This window comes from Rana temporaria, chromosome 5 (assembly GCF_905171775.1).
Source record: "Rana temporaria chromosome 5, aRanTem1.1, whole genome shotgun sequence".
Taxonomy (NCBI): domain Eukaryota; kingdom Metazoa; phylum Chordata; class Amphibia; order Anura; family Ranidae; genus Rana; species Rana temporaria.
The window spans coordinates 167786988-167803541 of NC_053493.1; the positions used below are offsets into that span (position 1 = coordinate 167786988).

General features: G+C 46.6%; 1 protein-coding gene across 1 annotated transcript in view; it reads left to right on the forward strand.

The window, feature by feature from the left end:
• The first annotated feature begins 15675 nt into the window (after positions 1-15675).
• The window catches only part of OIP5 (Opa interacting protein 5), an 82179-nt gene continuing 81300 nt past the window's right edge, over positions 15676-16554 (forward strand). The window contains exon 1 of the mRNA XM_040353340.1: positions 15676-16031. Coding sequence (XP_040209274.1) covers positions 15902-16031 — 130 coding nt within the window. The 5' untranslated portion in view covers positions 15676-15901. The remainder of the gene's footprint in view (positions 16032-16554) is intronic.

Here is a 16554-nt window from a genome sequence, read left to right on the forward strand (position 1 = left end):
AAAAAAGGGGTGAAAATAACAGCACACAACAAACAGCCAACCGGTAATATCTATCTGTTTTTTTTTGTTTCTCTGCTATAAGAACTGTAACGTAGCAATGAGAGTAACCTGAGACCTGGCCCCGACAGCGGAGACAGGGTAGGAGAACTGCAGTTACAGATTCATTCACAGATACCCCATGGTTGTTACAGTAAGGCCCCATACACACGAGAGGATTTATCCGCAGATACGGTCCAGCGGACCGTATCCGCGGATAAATCCTCTCGAGGATTTCAGAGGATTTCTATGCGATGGCGTGTACACACCATCGCATTGAAATCCGCGCTGAAATCCTCTGCCGATGACGTGTCGCGCCGTCGCCGCTATTATGACGCGGCGACGGGCGCGACGCTGTCATATAAGGAATTCCACGCATGCGTCAAATCATTACGACGCGTGCGGGGAATCCCTTTAGACGGATGGATCCGGTAAGTCTGTACAGACGAGCGGATCCATCCGTTGGAATGGATTCCAGCAGATGGATTTGTTGTGCATGTCAGCAAATATCCATCTGCTGGAAATCCATCCCAGGGGAGATTTCTCTGCGGATAAATATCCGTTGGCGTGTACACACCATAGGATCTATCCGCAGAAACCCATTTGATGGGATTTATCTGCGGATAGATTCTATGGTGTGTATGGGGCCTAAGTGTGAGGAGGGAACTAACAAAGAGGAGACCCTGTGTAACCTGGCAAAATTGTGAAACACCAGAGGGGTACTTGTTGTGAATGCTGTTTACACAAGCTCTATATATCTCTCCTTATACCTACCTATACAGGAATTCATGCATCTATGGGTTAATAGCCTTATATACTTCGGACATTCACTTTGGCGGACAAGTACAAAAGCATCAGCCATCCCAGAGACATTGTACCTGCCCCCACAAAACATAGTTAAATCCTGGAAGGGGTATGTCCCGGAGCACTGGTTGAAACCTCAGGGCTCGGCATGCAATATATCCCATATCATCAAATAAGGCTGGCGACGAACCCAAAACAGGATAATATGTAACTCCCTTATTCAAGGTGCCCAATCACATCAGGACTACAAGTTCTCAGTCTACATATACTGCGGACATAGACCCTGGGGCCCAGGGGGGATGGTGTCTGCTGTCTGAGAGACCCTAGATCTTTCACCCACAAAAACCTCTGCTAATTACAGGGGGGTTGGGAGGATATTACCAGCGGCCATCGTATAGCATGCCCCACTATATTCAAAGTGTTGACTAAACTATAAAAAAAAGGGGGGTGCAAATACGGCCCCCCCATAGGATTGTTGCTGCTTAAAGACCGCAAGGCCCCCCGCAGTGGAAAAATCCTAAGAAAGCCTCAAACCCAAACAGGGGTTGCACCGCCCTTATAACAGAGGGCGAGCAATCCTTCTTTTCAAAACCCACCATAGCACAAACGGGTGAATCCTCGGACCATTTTTCAACCTATGGAAATACCCGGCGTTAAATACCCATCAAGAATTAATTAATACCCCCAAAATTATATAAAATTGCCCCCTAGGGAGCTATAAAAATCTCTCTTAAAAAAAAAAGAAAAGGGGGGGGGGTGAGGCTCTCCATCCTCCGTTCAAACTGGGGAAACGCATCAGAGCGATAAAGAAATATAATATGAACAGATCAACAAGGGGGGCTGCCCCGAAAATCCCTAAAGATATCTCCACCACCAGTACGATTAGACACTATATGATGCCGGAAGGTAGTTCCAAGAGCCCAGGACTGGCAAAAAAAGCAGAAAAAACTGGGACAAACAAAAAGGGAACAGGGGGGGCGGCAACCCCAAGTGCTGATACCTCAACAGAACTTGAACATGCAGTCAGCCAAATGGAAGATTCTAGTTCGGATTCTCATATCCCCACTAAGGGGGAAATGGATGCTATGTTAAGGAGGTTGGAGAATGTAATAAGAGAGGAAATCAGTACACTAAGAACGGACTTATTTCATACGCTAGAACGGGTAGAGGAAGCTGAGAAAAAAATAGAAAAGCAGGATCTTGAATTAAAAGAATTAAAAATCCAACATCTGAACATGAAACAAAATCAGAGGTTGCTGCAATACCGACTAGAAGATCACGAGAACCGTAATAGAAGGCAAAACCTAAAGATACGATCGGTCAAGGAGGAGAAGGGTGAAGACCTGAGGAAAATTCTCAATGATTTGCTCCTCCCCCTCCTAAACAATGGCTTGGAAGGTCCCCTAAAAATAGAACGGGTACATCGAGTGGGAAAGATTAGGGAGGGAGGAGGAAATTGGCACAGGGACATAATTGTTAGGTTCAGACACTTCGAAGATAAAGAGGAGATCTGGCAAAAACTGAGAAGAAAGCCTCCCTTATCCTATGACGGGACGGAGACCCAGATCTACACGGATTTGGCCTGGGAAACCCTGTCCAGAAGAAGGCACTTAAAACCCTTATTGGAACAGATGCGGATGTCTAACATAAATTACCAATGGGGGTTCCCGGCCTGCCTGATAGGCTACAAAGAGGGAGTGTCAGCAAAATTAACATTCCCTGAGGACTTGGTAGGGTTTTGTCGTAAACTGGATATCCCGGTTATTGAGTTACCCGGATGGGTCGAATAGCGATTAGAAAATAGCTGCCCCCTGGGGTGGCCTTGAGAGATTGGCATAGCGGGGGGGGGGGGGGACTAGAGAGGGGAACAAGGAGGGCGGATCCGTATCCCCACACATATAAGATCGATCCCCCGGGAAATTCCTGGGGATAATGCGTGGGAGGGGCGCTGGGTGTTACACCTCATCCATAAGAACCGACGGGTAGGGGGTACCGAGGATCCCCACGGTTCAGAGGCGATGTTCTGGCCTAGGCAAGGGAGGGAGGGGGAGGTGGATGGGTGGGTTTGGAAGGGGGAGAGGGAACTCTCCCCCTTCAAAATAGGGAGGGAATAGGGAATATGGCTTCCAGGGGATCTATTAGAAAGTTCAGCACGTCCAAGGAAACAATCTAGTTATAGGAAATGACAGAAGTAAAATTTTTATCCTATAATGTAAAGGGTTTAAATTCAGCTGTCAAAAGACTAAAAGTCCTGGCCGAGATTGAACAACTTAGAGCGGATGTGGTATTTATCCAAGAATCTCACTTGACCATAGACGCAAATATTAAGCTATACTCCCCGGCATACCCTATTTGGTTTTATGGTGACTCCATTTCAAAACGCGCAAGGGGCGTGGCTATCGGGTTTACAAGAGGTTTTGGGTTTACTCTTGAGGCGAGGTTGACGGATCCCGAAGGGAGATTTTTATTTCTCAAAATAAAGATTGATAATATTGCCTACACTCTAGCAAATATATACGCCCCAAATGTACAGGTAAAATTTAGGTAATATTCTGGGAAAACTGAATAATTTTGCTGAGGGATATATAATCCTGATGGGGGATTTAAACTTCGTCTTTAATTCGACATAAGATAGTACGTTCCGTGGGAAGGTGGCCAAAAATGCGCATCTACAGAGAATCAAACATAAGCTCCACGAACGCCAACTAGTGGACATTTGGCGGATTTTTCACCCAAAAGAACATGATTATACATTTTTCTCCCCTCCCCACGGAACGTACTCTAGAATAGACTACATCCTGGAGGACCATGGGCTGCTTGACTCTATCACAGAGACGGAAATTGGAATCATGACGGTGTCAGACCATGCTCCAATATCAATGAAAATTACATTATCCACACAAAAGAGACAGCGGCCGATGTGGTGCCTAGATGATAGCTTGATTCGAGACGAAGTAGGGTGGAGGCCGAACTAAAACAATTTTTTCTCATCAACGATACAGCAGGGATTTCCAGTGCGACCCTGTGGGAGACGCACAAAGCTTACATTCTAATCGCTGAGGGCGCCAAAAAAAAAAAGAGAGGAAAAGTAAAGCTAACTCCCTGATGAAAGAGATGGAGACCCTAGAACGCAAACATAAAGCGCAAAGATCAAAAGAGACCTACCATAATTTAACCCTGAAAAGAGATGCACTCAAGGAAATTATGGAACAGGAAGCAAGGTACAAACTAAACTGTATTTCCAAGGAGAGGTACTTATGGGGTAATAAACCAAGTAAGCTCTTAGCTAAAATGGCTCAAAAAAAGAAAACTAGGAACTACATTGAAAAAATCAAAAGGAAAAATGGGAATTTGGTTTACGCACCTAGCGAAATCGCGGATACATTTAAAAAATAATATGAGGAATTATACACAATAAAACACCCAGGTCGGCAGGAAGGGGAAAGGGAGGAAGAGACCAGAGATTTTCTCTGAAAGGCAGGACTTTCTAGACTGGAGGAGACGGAGATCTTGAACATGGATCGCCCTATAACCGAGGCAGAAATAAAAATAGCTCTAAATACCACCACTGGCGGAAAGAGCCCGGGTCCGGATGGGTTCTCCACCCTGTACTATAAGAGATTTAGCAACATACTGATTCCAAGGTTGTGCAAATACTTTAATGGGCTAGGATCCGAATTCGAAACTAGTAGTGAAGCTACAGCGGCCGTGGTTGCCATAATTTTGAAAGAAGGGAAAGATAGCTCTCTCTGCTCGGGATACAGACCTATTTCTCTGTTAAATACAGACATCAAGCTTTTTGCCAAAATTCTTGCGGGGCGCCTGAAAGGGGTTATGCACTCTTTGGTGCACCCCGATCAAGTAGGGTTTGTACCCAACAGAGAGGGCAAAGACAATAGTCTAAGGGCAATTCTCCTGCTTCAGACCATAAGGCAGAACGAGTCCCCCAGTCTACTCCTGTCAGTTGATGCTGAAAAAGCTTTCGACAGGGTAGACTGGGGGCTCATGATGGAGACCCTTACTGTCATGGGAATAGGATGCAGGATGTCCCGTTGGATCAAAACACTTTACCTCCATCCTACCGCAAAAATTAAAATAAACGGTACGTTATCGGAACCCTTCGAGATGAAAAATGGGACAAGGCAGGGGTGCCCCCTGTCTCCCCTCCTTTTCATCCTATCATTAGAGCCATTGTTGGCTACTATTCGTAATGACCCCGATATTAATGGAGTAAGAGTAGACGGGGAGGAACATAAATTATCGGCTTTTGCCGATGATATTTTATTTAACCAACCCGGTCAAATCCATTCCAAAGCTTTCCAAAGTATTGAAACAATACGGTGCCATTTCTCCCTAATGAGGAGTATGAAGTACAATCCATTGTTGACTCCCGTAGGTTCCGTGGGCGCATACAGTACCTGGTGCATTGAAAATAGGACAGTCCGGAGGAACGCTCTTGGGTCTCATCCTCTGACGTACATGTCTCTGTCCTCCTCCGTGATTTCCATAGATGTTTTCCCCTCAAACCCAGTGGTCCTCCGAGGGGGGAGGGGGGTCGTTGAGGAGTGGGTACTGTCAGGGCTGGGCTCAGCCCTTCCTTCTCTAAGCTGGCCGCTCAGCTCTTGGCTAATTGCCAGCTCCTATGTCTCCACAGTGACTCACATGTTGATGATCCTGCTTGTCAGTCCTGCCTACTTAAAGCGGTGGTTCCCCCTTAAAAATAATTTTTTTTTATTCCACTGCCCCCCCACATTCCATCACGATTAATGCTCTTAATATTTTTTTCCTGCTGTACATACCTTAGTACAGCATCTTCACCCGTGCATCCGGGTTGCGAGTCCCGCGGGAGTGGGCGTTCCTCACAGGCTGTTGATTGACGTTTTTCCCAAAAATGAGCTCTCCCCCCGTCGCGTAAGCCGCGTCACGGTTGGCGAAAGGAGCCGAACGGCGAGTCGGCGCTATACTGCGCATGCGCATCGCCGTTCGGCTCCTTTCGCCAATCGTGACGCGGCTTACGCGACGGGGGGAGAGCTCGTTTTTGGGCAAAACGTCAATCAACAGCCTGTGAGGAACGCCCACTCCCGCGGGACTCGCAACCCGGATGCACGGGTGAAGATGCTGTACTAAGGTATGTACAGCAGGAAAAAAATATTAAGAGCATTAATCGTGATGGAATGTGGGGGGGCAGTGGAATAAAAAAATGTTGTTTTTAAGGGGGAACCACCGCTTTAAGCCGTCCAGCTCAGCTGATCTCCGCCTTCGCCTTGGTCAACATCACAGAGACTATCTCCTGCGTTCCTGTTGAAGATTTGCTTGGCAGACGCTGCTTCTGGCTCCAGATCCTGCTTGCTGTTCTACTACGTTTATCTCTGGCTCTCTGACATTTGGCTTGGCTGACGATCCGATCCGGTTCTTGAACTCTGGCTATGTTTTGACTATGCTTACTCTGTTTATCTTTTTATTATTATTATATGAAAAAAAGTGTTATTTAACTGTACTTCTGTCTCGGTCTGATTCATGGTTTCTGACACTAATCAGGTCCATCTGAAAAAGTGACAGGTAGGCCCTAATCAGACCGCCCATGTGAAGGGGCCTAAAAGAGCAAAGATTGGTAGTGCAGGTGGCTGGACAAGAAAGTATGAATTCTTTAAATTGAAAGTTCTTTTTTTTTTAAATCTTCCCAACTGATGTATGTATATACTGTATATGTCTGGAAGTTTTGATATCAGGATCATGGCTGCAGCTGTAGCCATGATCGTGATTTTCTTTAGTGCAGATTATGCCCCTTCTTGTAAAAGTGATCTAATGCCGCGTACACACAATCAGTCCATCGGATGAGAACGGACCAATGGACCATTTTCATCGGTTAACCGATGAAGCTGACTGATGGTCCGTTGCGCCTACACACCATCAGTTAAAAAAACGATCGTGTCAGAACGCGGTGACGTAAAACACAACGATGTGCTGAAAAAAAACTAAGTTCAATGCTTCCAAGCATGCGTCGACTTGATTCTGAGCATGCATGGATTTTTAACCGATGGTTGTGCCTACTAACGATCGTTTTTTTCCTATCGGTTAGGAATCCATCGGTTAAATTTAAAACAAGTTGCCTTTTTTTTAACCGATGGCGCCCACACACGATCGGTTTTGACCGATGAAAACGGTCCATCAGACCATTCTCATCAGTTGAACCGATCGTGTGTACGCGGCATAAGTGTTAAAACAACTGCCCAATCACTTTTAAAAGCAGCAGAAGGGAACCCCTATGCCCCTCTTTCTGGGCTTTCCTGTCCCACTGGGGAGCCTGGAGCCACTGTAGTCGGTCATGCCAGCTGACCATAAAGATAATGGAGGAACTTCCATTCCCCAATCATCTCTATGGTGTATGAAACGAGAAGCAACAAGGATTTTTTCACTTCCGGTTTTGGCTGTTTATTAGTTGCTACCATCTAGTAAAGCAGCTGATCAAACTCATGTTGGTTTATTCGACTGCTTTGGAGGGCAGAGGAGAGATCTGGGGTCTAATAGATCTCTCAGTAAAGAGTACCTATCACTGACTATGCTATCACAAGGGATGTTGTTCCTCCCTTATGATAGCAATAAAGTTATCAAAAACATTTAAAGAGACTGTGTCAAAAAGATTCTAATAAAATAAACACATTTTAAAGCACCCTTCGTACCACCTACACAAATGTGAACACGCACGTAGGTCCCACACGCATACAGTACAGACCAAAAGTTTGGACACACCTTCTCATTTAAAGAGTTTTCTTTATTTTCATGACTATGAAAATTGTAGATTCACACTGAAGGCATCAAAACTATGAATTAACACATTTGGAATTATACATAACAAAAAAGTGTGAAACAACTGAAAATATATTTCATATTCTAGGTTCTTCAAAGTAGCCACCTTTTGCTTTGATTACTGCTTGGCACACTCCTGGCATTCTCTTGATGAGCTTCAAGAGGTAGTCACCTGGCGCAGCACCCCATCACTCTCCTTCTTGGTCAAATAGCCCTTACACAGCCTGGAGGTGTGTTTGGGGTCATTGTCCTGTTGAAAAATAAATAATGGTCCAACTAAACGCAAACCGGATGGAATAGCATGCCGCTGCAAGATGCTGTGGTAGCCATGCTGGTTCAGTATGCCTTCAATTTTGATTAAATCCCCAACAGTGTAACCAGCAAAGCACCCCCACACCATCACACCTCCTCCTCCATGCTTCGCGGTGGGAACCAGGCATGTAGAGTCCATCCGTTCACCTTTTCTGCGTTGCACAAAGACACAGGGGTTGGAACCAAAGATCTCAAGTTTGGACTCATCAGACCAAAGCACAGATTTCCACTGGTCTAATGTCCATTCCTTGTGTTCTTTAGCCCAAACAAGTCTCTTCTGCTTGTTGCCTTTCTTTAGCAGTGGTTTCCTAGCAGATATTCTACCATGAAGGCCTGATTCACACAGTCTCCTCTTAAGGCCCCGTACACACGACCGAACATATCTGCTGAAACTGGTCCGCGGACCAGTTTCAGCACATGTTCGGTCGTGTGTAGGCCCGAGCGGACAGGATTCCAGCGTAAATTTGCCCGCCGGGCCTTTTTCCAGCAGGCAAATATTTCCAAACTTGTTTAGAAACAGCCCGTTGGAATCCTGTCCACTGGGACATGTTCGGTCGTCTGTACAGACCTACCGTACATGTCCGAGCGCCCGCCATCCCTTGCATGTGTCGAATGACTTTGACGCATGCGTGGAAGCATTGAACTGGCAGGGCCGCCCGCGTCATCGTCGCGGCACGGCCACGCCCCGCGTATTGTTTACGCGCGGATTTCTGTATGATGGTGAGTACAGCCATCATACAGAAATCCCCGGGCAGACATGTACGGTGAAAACGGTCCGGCGGACCGGTTTCATCGTACATGTTTGCTCGTCTGTACGCGGCCTGAGGCCCCGTACTCACGACCAAACATGTCTGCTGAAACTGGTCCGCAGACCAGTTTCAGCAGACATGTTTGGCCGTGTGTTGGCCCGAGCGGACCATTTTGGGACGGATCGGACAGGTTTCCAGCGGACAACTGTTTCCCGGACTTGTTTTAAAACAGTCCGCTGGAAACCTGTCCGCCCGGACATGTACGGTCGTCTGTACAGACCTACCGTACATGTCCTGCCGCCCGCATCCCTCGCATGCGTCGAATGACTTCGACGCATGCGTGGAAGCATTTTTAAGGCGGCCCGCCCACGTCGCCGCGTCATTGTCGCGGCGACACCGCGTCATCGACGCGGCGACACCGCGGACACGCCCCGCGTAATGTTTACGCGCGGGCTTCTGTTCGATGGTGTGTATAGCCATCGAACAGAAGTCCCCGGGCAGTCCCCGGCCAGACATGTCCGATGGAAACGGTCTGCAGACCGTTTTCATCGGACATGTCCTGCCGTGAGTACAAGGCCTAACAGTTCTAGAGATGTGTCTGCTGCAAAAGGTGGCTACTTTGAAGAACCTAGAATATGAAATATATTTTCAGTTGTTTCACACTTTTTTGTTATGTATAATTCCACATGTGTTAATTCATAGTTTTGATGCCTTCAGTGTGAATCTACAATTTTCATAGTCATGAAAATAAGGAAAACTCTTTGAATGAGAAGGTGTGTCCAAACTTTTGGTCTGTACTGTATGTAAATGGTGATCGCACCACACATGTGAGGTATTATCATGAACGTCAGAGTGAGAGAAATAATTATTGTACCAGACCTCCTGTTTAATGCTAAACTGGTATGAATAATTTAACCACTTCCATACCAGGCACTTACGCACCTTCCCGCCAAAGCCAATTTTCAGCGCTGTCGCACTTTGAATGACATTTGCGCGGTCATGCTACATTGTACCCAAACAAAATTTTTTTCCCCACAAATAGAGCTTTCTTTTGGTGGTATTTGATCACCTCTGCGATTTTTTTTTTTTGCGCAACAACTAAAAAAAAGACTGAAAATTTTGAAAAAAATTACGTTTTTATTTTTTTCTGTTAATTTTTTTGTAAATAAGTAAGTTTTCTCTTGTAATTACGGGCACTGATGGACATCGATGAGGTAGTACTGACGGGCACAGATAAGGTGGCACTGATATGCGGCACTGATGGGCACACATGGGAGGCACAGATGGGCACACATGGGCGGCACTGATGGATACTTATGGGTGGCACAGATGGGCACTGGGCATGGATGGGCACTGTGGGGTGGCACTGATGGACACTGTGGGGCGGCACTGATTTACCCATGTTGCCAGTCAGTGCCCATTTGTGGGCACTGATTGGCATCTTTTTTATTTAAATTTTTTCCAGACTTTGTTTTTTTTCAGCCTTTTTTTTTAGTTTGCCCTTCCCAGGTGGTCCAAGGTGGGCTTCCCTGGTGGTCCAGTGTGGCGATCCGAGGGGGGGCTGCGCTGATAAACAATCAGCGCAAACCCCCCCTGTCAGGAGAGCCGCTGATCGGTCAGACGCGAGTGAGGAAGAGCCATCGACGGCTCTTCCTGTTTACATCGTGATCACTTGGTAAAGAGCCTCTGTGAGAGACTTTTTACCGAGATCGGTGTTGCGGGGTGTCAGACTGACACCCTGCAACAACGATCGCCGCGATGCGGGCCCCCGGGGGCGCGCAGCGGCTCAGAATCCTGAGGACGTCATATGACGTCCAGTCAGGATTCTACAACCACTTTGCCGACGTCAATATGTCATTGGCGGGCGGCAAGTGGTTAAGGTACCGTAGTTTGTTGTCATTTCCATGGGTGTGTGCAATTTTAAAGCATGACATCTTTTACTCAGCATTTACAAAAAAAAAAGAGAAAAGGGTATTATTTTGTGTGCAATAAAATTCATTAAAGCAGTAGTAAACTTCGCTTTTGTACTTGTACCTACAGGTGAGCCTATGTCAGGAATGCTGGTAGATCAGACTGTGTGACCGCACAGAGGAACCAAACAAGGTGAGTAGTGAAATAAAAGGTGTTTATTTACAAATGTGTGAACCACCAGTGCACAATAAAACAACAAACAGTATGTACAAATAAAGGGGAATACCGTATTCATAAACGAGCCAAGCCAAGGTCATACACATGGGAGGTCAGTAGATGGGTAAGGATGGGGACAGGAATCAGGACACAGGGAGGACAAGTCCAGGCAGGGATCAAGGATCAGGATCAGGTCCAGAAATCAGGGTCAAATACAAGCTCAGGTCCAGGAGGTATGACAATACCAGGGCGAGGAGTGATTACACACGCCGGGTATTTATAGAGGCGTGCTGATTGCATTCAGGTCACACCTGAACGCAGGAAGGGCTGTATGCTCCATACTGCCAAGAACGCCCCGCTGGTGGACGCCAGTACTGCAGCCCAAGGATAACATAGCACCACCAGGGAAGAACTCCCCCGACAGTCCAAGACTGTCGGGAGACACCTGGTGGTGGGCCACAGTACTGCACGCCAAATACCAGGCAGTAACACCAGCAGGGGGAACCTTCCCTGACAGCCTATAACAAGGCTTACATGTAGGTACAGTGAATATCTCCTAAACTTGTGGGGCCAGATCCACAAAGCACTTACGCCGGCGTATCTCGAGATGCGCGGCATAAGTGTAAATATGCGCCGGCGTATCTATGCGCCGTATCCCCAAAACGAGATACGCATGAAAACCAGATTTTTCCGACCAACGGAATCTTTCTACACCGGCGCATCGGGGGCGCAAAAATACGCTAGACGCACCATTGTTTTGCTATGCAAATGAGGGAGATACAGCGATCCACAAAAGTACGTTTGTCCGGCGCAGGCTACGCGCATCAGCTGTACGTCCGGTCTAAAGTTACCCCTCATAAAAGCAGCTTTGCACCAGACGTGTGCAGGTCAGCTAAAGCAGCATCGTTAGGGACGAGCTGAGCACACACACTTGCAGGACAACAATCTGTATGCCAACATGCCAGGGGCATCCATGGTCATAGCTATACTACTGGCTTTAGATGCGCGCAGAAGGAGGAGGGAACGGAGGAGGAGGGCACGGGAGAGGATATACCGACCGCGCATAAACGTCTTTGGCATGGGTGATTCTGAGGTGTATCGCATCTTCAGACTCACCCCTACTGCCATCCTGGAATTAACCACAACCCTGAAAGATGACATCACCAGCCAGACAAAACGCTCACATGCAGTGGCATGTGCCGTGCCAAACACCCAGGATCCAGCCACGACAGCTACATATACCGTCAAAGCCCCATCCCAATGGAATTCGAACAGAACATGTATGGAGACAGCTGGCTGGTTGGTGAGTGACATGGGTGTCAGGCATGTCTGTGCGCCCCCATGATGCAGACATCACGAGGGGCACATGCATGACTAACATCCTCCTGTCTTTTCCCTTCCAGGTGATGCGGCATATGCACTTGGACCCCATCTCATGACTCCATTCCGGAATCCCCAAACCCCAGGAGAGCAAAGATACAGTGAAGCACATGCACGTACCCGTGTGCCAGATCATTGGTGCATGTTGCATGCTGCACAACTTCGCCGTGAGAAGGGGCCTGGAGATTGACATACGTGATGACCTGACCCCCGAACCAGACAATCCTCCCATAACCGAGGGGAAGAGCAGTCAGGAGATGCCTCGCAGTAGGAGATATTCACTGTACCTACATGTAAGCCTTGTTATAGGCTCACCTGTAGGTACAAGTACAAGGTTTTGGGGTTTAACTAATTTTCTAGCAAAAAAAAAATATACACGTTTTTAAATGTATGTGAGAAATGTCAACATTGGCCTGGTGCTTTTGTTTTAGGCTCCGCAAGTGACAGCTTGATGCAGCATCCACTTATCCAGGTAGTTTTTTTATCAGGCAGAATACTGGCACCTCTGCCAAAAGATCATAGTTGGGATCATACAACGGTAGCATCAGTCGCTTTTGCCGATACTGCTCCTCTAGTTCTAGCTGCAACCTTGAGGCAGTCCTGGCGCAGTTATCTCAACTGTGCTCTGCCTCTTTGTACTCCTGCATTGAAATGAGCCCCACCGTTTTTTGGCGGCAATAGCTCCTAAAATCTGTGCCAATGCCCCACAGCGCACTCTACAATCTCCTCCTAAGTTAAGCAGTGACCTGAGGTATGCTGTTCTGCAGCCATAGTTCTCCATCTGCTACTGTCAAGGAGGGGGATTTGGGGGTGGGAGGAGAACACTGTAGGGGGGGGGGGGCAATTTGGGGGAAAAGGAAGAGCAATTTTTGGTTGCAAAAATGGCGAGTGAGATCTGCACTCTGTACAAAGCACACTCCTGAACCCTGGGCTCCGTATATATCACACTGCTGAGCCCTGCACTTTGTACATGCACAACTGTGCAAAAGTTTAGGCAGGTGTGAAAAAAAGCAGCAAATTAAGAATGCTTTCAGGTATAGAAGTGTTAATGATTTATTTTTTATAAACTAACAAAATGGAAAGTAAATGAACAGAAGAGAAATCCAAATCAAATCAGTAATTAATTTACTAACAATCACACTTTTCACAAAATAAATCCTGACTGCCACCAGGAACACAGACAGTAAGGGCCGGTTTACACCAGAATATAGTGTGTCTGCCTTGGGCTGCTATTCCAGTGCAGTCCAACCCCATGGACAAGGCAAAGTTCCTTGTTTCCTGTGCACCCGGTTCACACTACCACCCGTAGTTTCAGCATAGTGCACGGGAAAGCAATTCACTGCCTCGCACGGCCAGTGTTCCGCCAGAATCGGTGACCTGTCAGATTAGGTAACAGAAGTGACGTTCCGTCTGCTGCGCATGCATCCATCCATCGCTACCACGTTTGCTCATCTGACAGAACACCTGCAGTCAGAAGAAACGGCAGCTGACATCTTACTACACCCAGCTATGTCTTGAATTTCACAGTCATTTTAGCAATAAAGTGAGTGGATATAAATAAATATAGTGTATTGACATCGGTGATGCTGTTGGGATGTTACAGATTTAAAGCCTCAAGGTTTAACACTTGGCAGTGTGGGGTGTACTAACATGGCCTCCGCCACCTTCCTACTGCTGGCGTCCAGCTTCTTTAAAAATGTAACATCCAAACAGCAACGCAGATATCAACATACTATATTTATTTATAGACACTCACCTTATTGTTAAAATTACTGTGGAATTCAAGACTTAGCTGGATGTACTAAGATGTCCGCTGCCTAGGGTGACCACATTTCCAAACTGCCATTCAGGGACACCCCCCTCCTTCACAAAAATGTACCAATTTTAACGTTTTTCAGGAGCAGTGATTCTAATTATGCTTAAACTGCAACAATAAAAATGAACAATTCCTCTAAATATAGTGCCTGGGGGGTCCCGTTAGTCAGCCTGTAATGTGGGGCATGTGTACCAAGTATAGAACATGCTGCAGCAAAAATTAAATTTCTACAGAAAAAAAAAAAGACAAATCACATTTAAATTGACTCACGGTTGCAATTGCTGGCAACCGGCTATTGAAAAAAAAAAAAAGCAAAAAAAAATAACTAGTTCCCCCCTCCCATACCAGCACCCACGGGCTCTACCCCCCCCCCCCAAAGCATCACGTCCCCATCTTACCCTAGCTGGTGGTTGTGGTGGCATGCAGGCAGGGGGGTTATCAGAATCTGGAAGCCCCCAAAGGGTCTGGAATGGACCCAACGCCGTGTTTTTTTTTTTTTTTACGGGCAGCTTTATTTTTTATTTCGCGGTCAGCGGGAAAGCCCATTGACAGCTGAAGACTCATCAGTTGTTAGGGACACCGGCTTCCCAGCCCCGCTCTCTCATCGGGTGGCCATGTCAGTTTCATTCCAGGAAACTGTATTGTCCTGGAATGAAGGTGCCCGGGGCAGAATTGCAAAATGCGGGACTGTCCCAGGCAATCCGGGACATGTGGTCACCCTACCGCTTCTTCTGACTGCAGGTCTTCTGCCAGATGAGCAAACGTGGTAGCGGTGGACGCGTGCGCAGTGACAGAAAGTCACTTCCGTTACCTAATCTGACAGAACACTGGCAATTCAACTTTATGAGATGTCTGCATGACATCTCAATAGACAGATATCTCACCGCTCCAGGTGAGCCCCGTGAGCAATCAAGGGTTGTTGAACCACCAAGGTGCTGGCAATGCTAATGATAGCAAATAAATGGACGAGAACTGGACAGCCGCACTCCAAAATCACTTAAAAAAGTTGTCTTTTTATTTTTCAACTGCACAAACAGTCACTGCAAACCAACAAGATACAGTATGGCCGACGCGTTTCGCACTTACAGTCAGTGCCTAGTCATGGCTAAGCACTGACTGTAAGTGCGAAACGCATCGGCCATACTGTATCTTGTTGGTTTGCAGTGACTGTTTGTGCAGTTGAAAAATAAAAAGACAACTTTTTTAAGTGATTTTGGAGTGCGGCTGTCCAGTTCTCGTCCATTTATTTGCATGACATCTCAATAAAGTTCATTTAAAAAGAGGGAAAAAGGAAGAGTGCGATCCGCCAAGCTCAGCACATCATCACTGTGCAGATCTCAGTCGGATCGCACCAAACATTGTGCTGCAGTGCAGTGCTTATTATATAGGTCATCAAAATGGGCCTGAAATATAAAAACACAGAACTGGTATCTACTGTAGCCGGATACAGCACTACAGTTTACACACTGCCTGGAAAATGAAACCTTGTCGCTTCCTACAAATGGAGGCACAGCCCTGCTTTACATTTCATAAAGTAGGACAGAAAAAAAAAACGAGATAAACAAACGATAACCGGTGATGATAAATGATTCTCTCCTCTGGTACACACTCCATTCTGCACAACTATCGCCGCACCATCTATAATCACACATGCCGAGTACGCAGCACTTCCGTCCGTGACAGATTTCCAACTGCGCGCGCGTCTGCCTGATGACTCCTGGAGGTTTTTCTATTGGCTGTTGATAGCACGTGCTACTGTTTACATCGACCAATTGCTTTGTGAGGGTTTGTCGGCGTGCTGTTGAGTTCAGCGCCAACGTTTGATACGGCGAAGGGTCGCTGAGGGCTGGAAAGTATTCGTTTGGATGTGATGGCGACGTATACGGTCTGTGGGAACGAAATGTATTCGCTTTACCAGTGTAAATCCTGTCACAGCGTCCTGAGTGAAGGCATGTCTCTGTGCGGACACAATGAGAACTTGACGGTCATAGCCTTTCTACGTGAGTTTCTATCAGAAATCTTTACTCTCTCAGATATTCAGTATGGAGTGTATTGTACTGCTTGAAGTGACCAATAGTAAGCAGTCTATTGAAGATTGGTGTGTGGAAAGTGAGCTCTGATAGGTTGGCATTGGTTATGTCTCTGACGTTTTATAGAATGATTATAAAGGAGGCGGAACAACATTCCATTCCAATTGATGTCAATTGGGACACAGACACTCCTAATTTGACATCCATGGGGGGTGTACGGCCCCGAACACAGACACGCGTGTATCAAGTTGGGAGTAACCGCTTTGTTTGTGTAGTCACAGCATCCCAACTGACGGGAATAGGACTGACTGCCTGTGTTTAGTCAGAATGGACGTTTCGTCACCGCTATCTTTTTTTTTTCCTTGTAAACGTTTTTATTAATGCGGGAGTTCACCCGAAAAACAAACATTAGATTGAGGCTCATTTTGTGAAGGGGAATCGGGTGTTTTTTTTTAAATCGAAGCAGTACTTACCGTTTTAGTGATAGATCTTC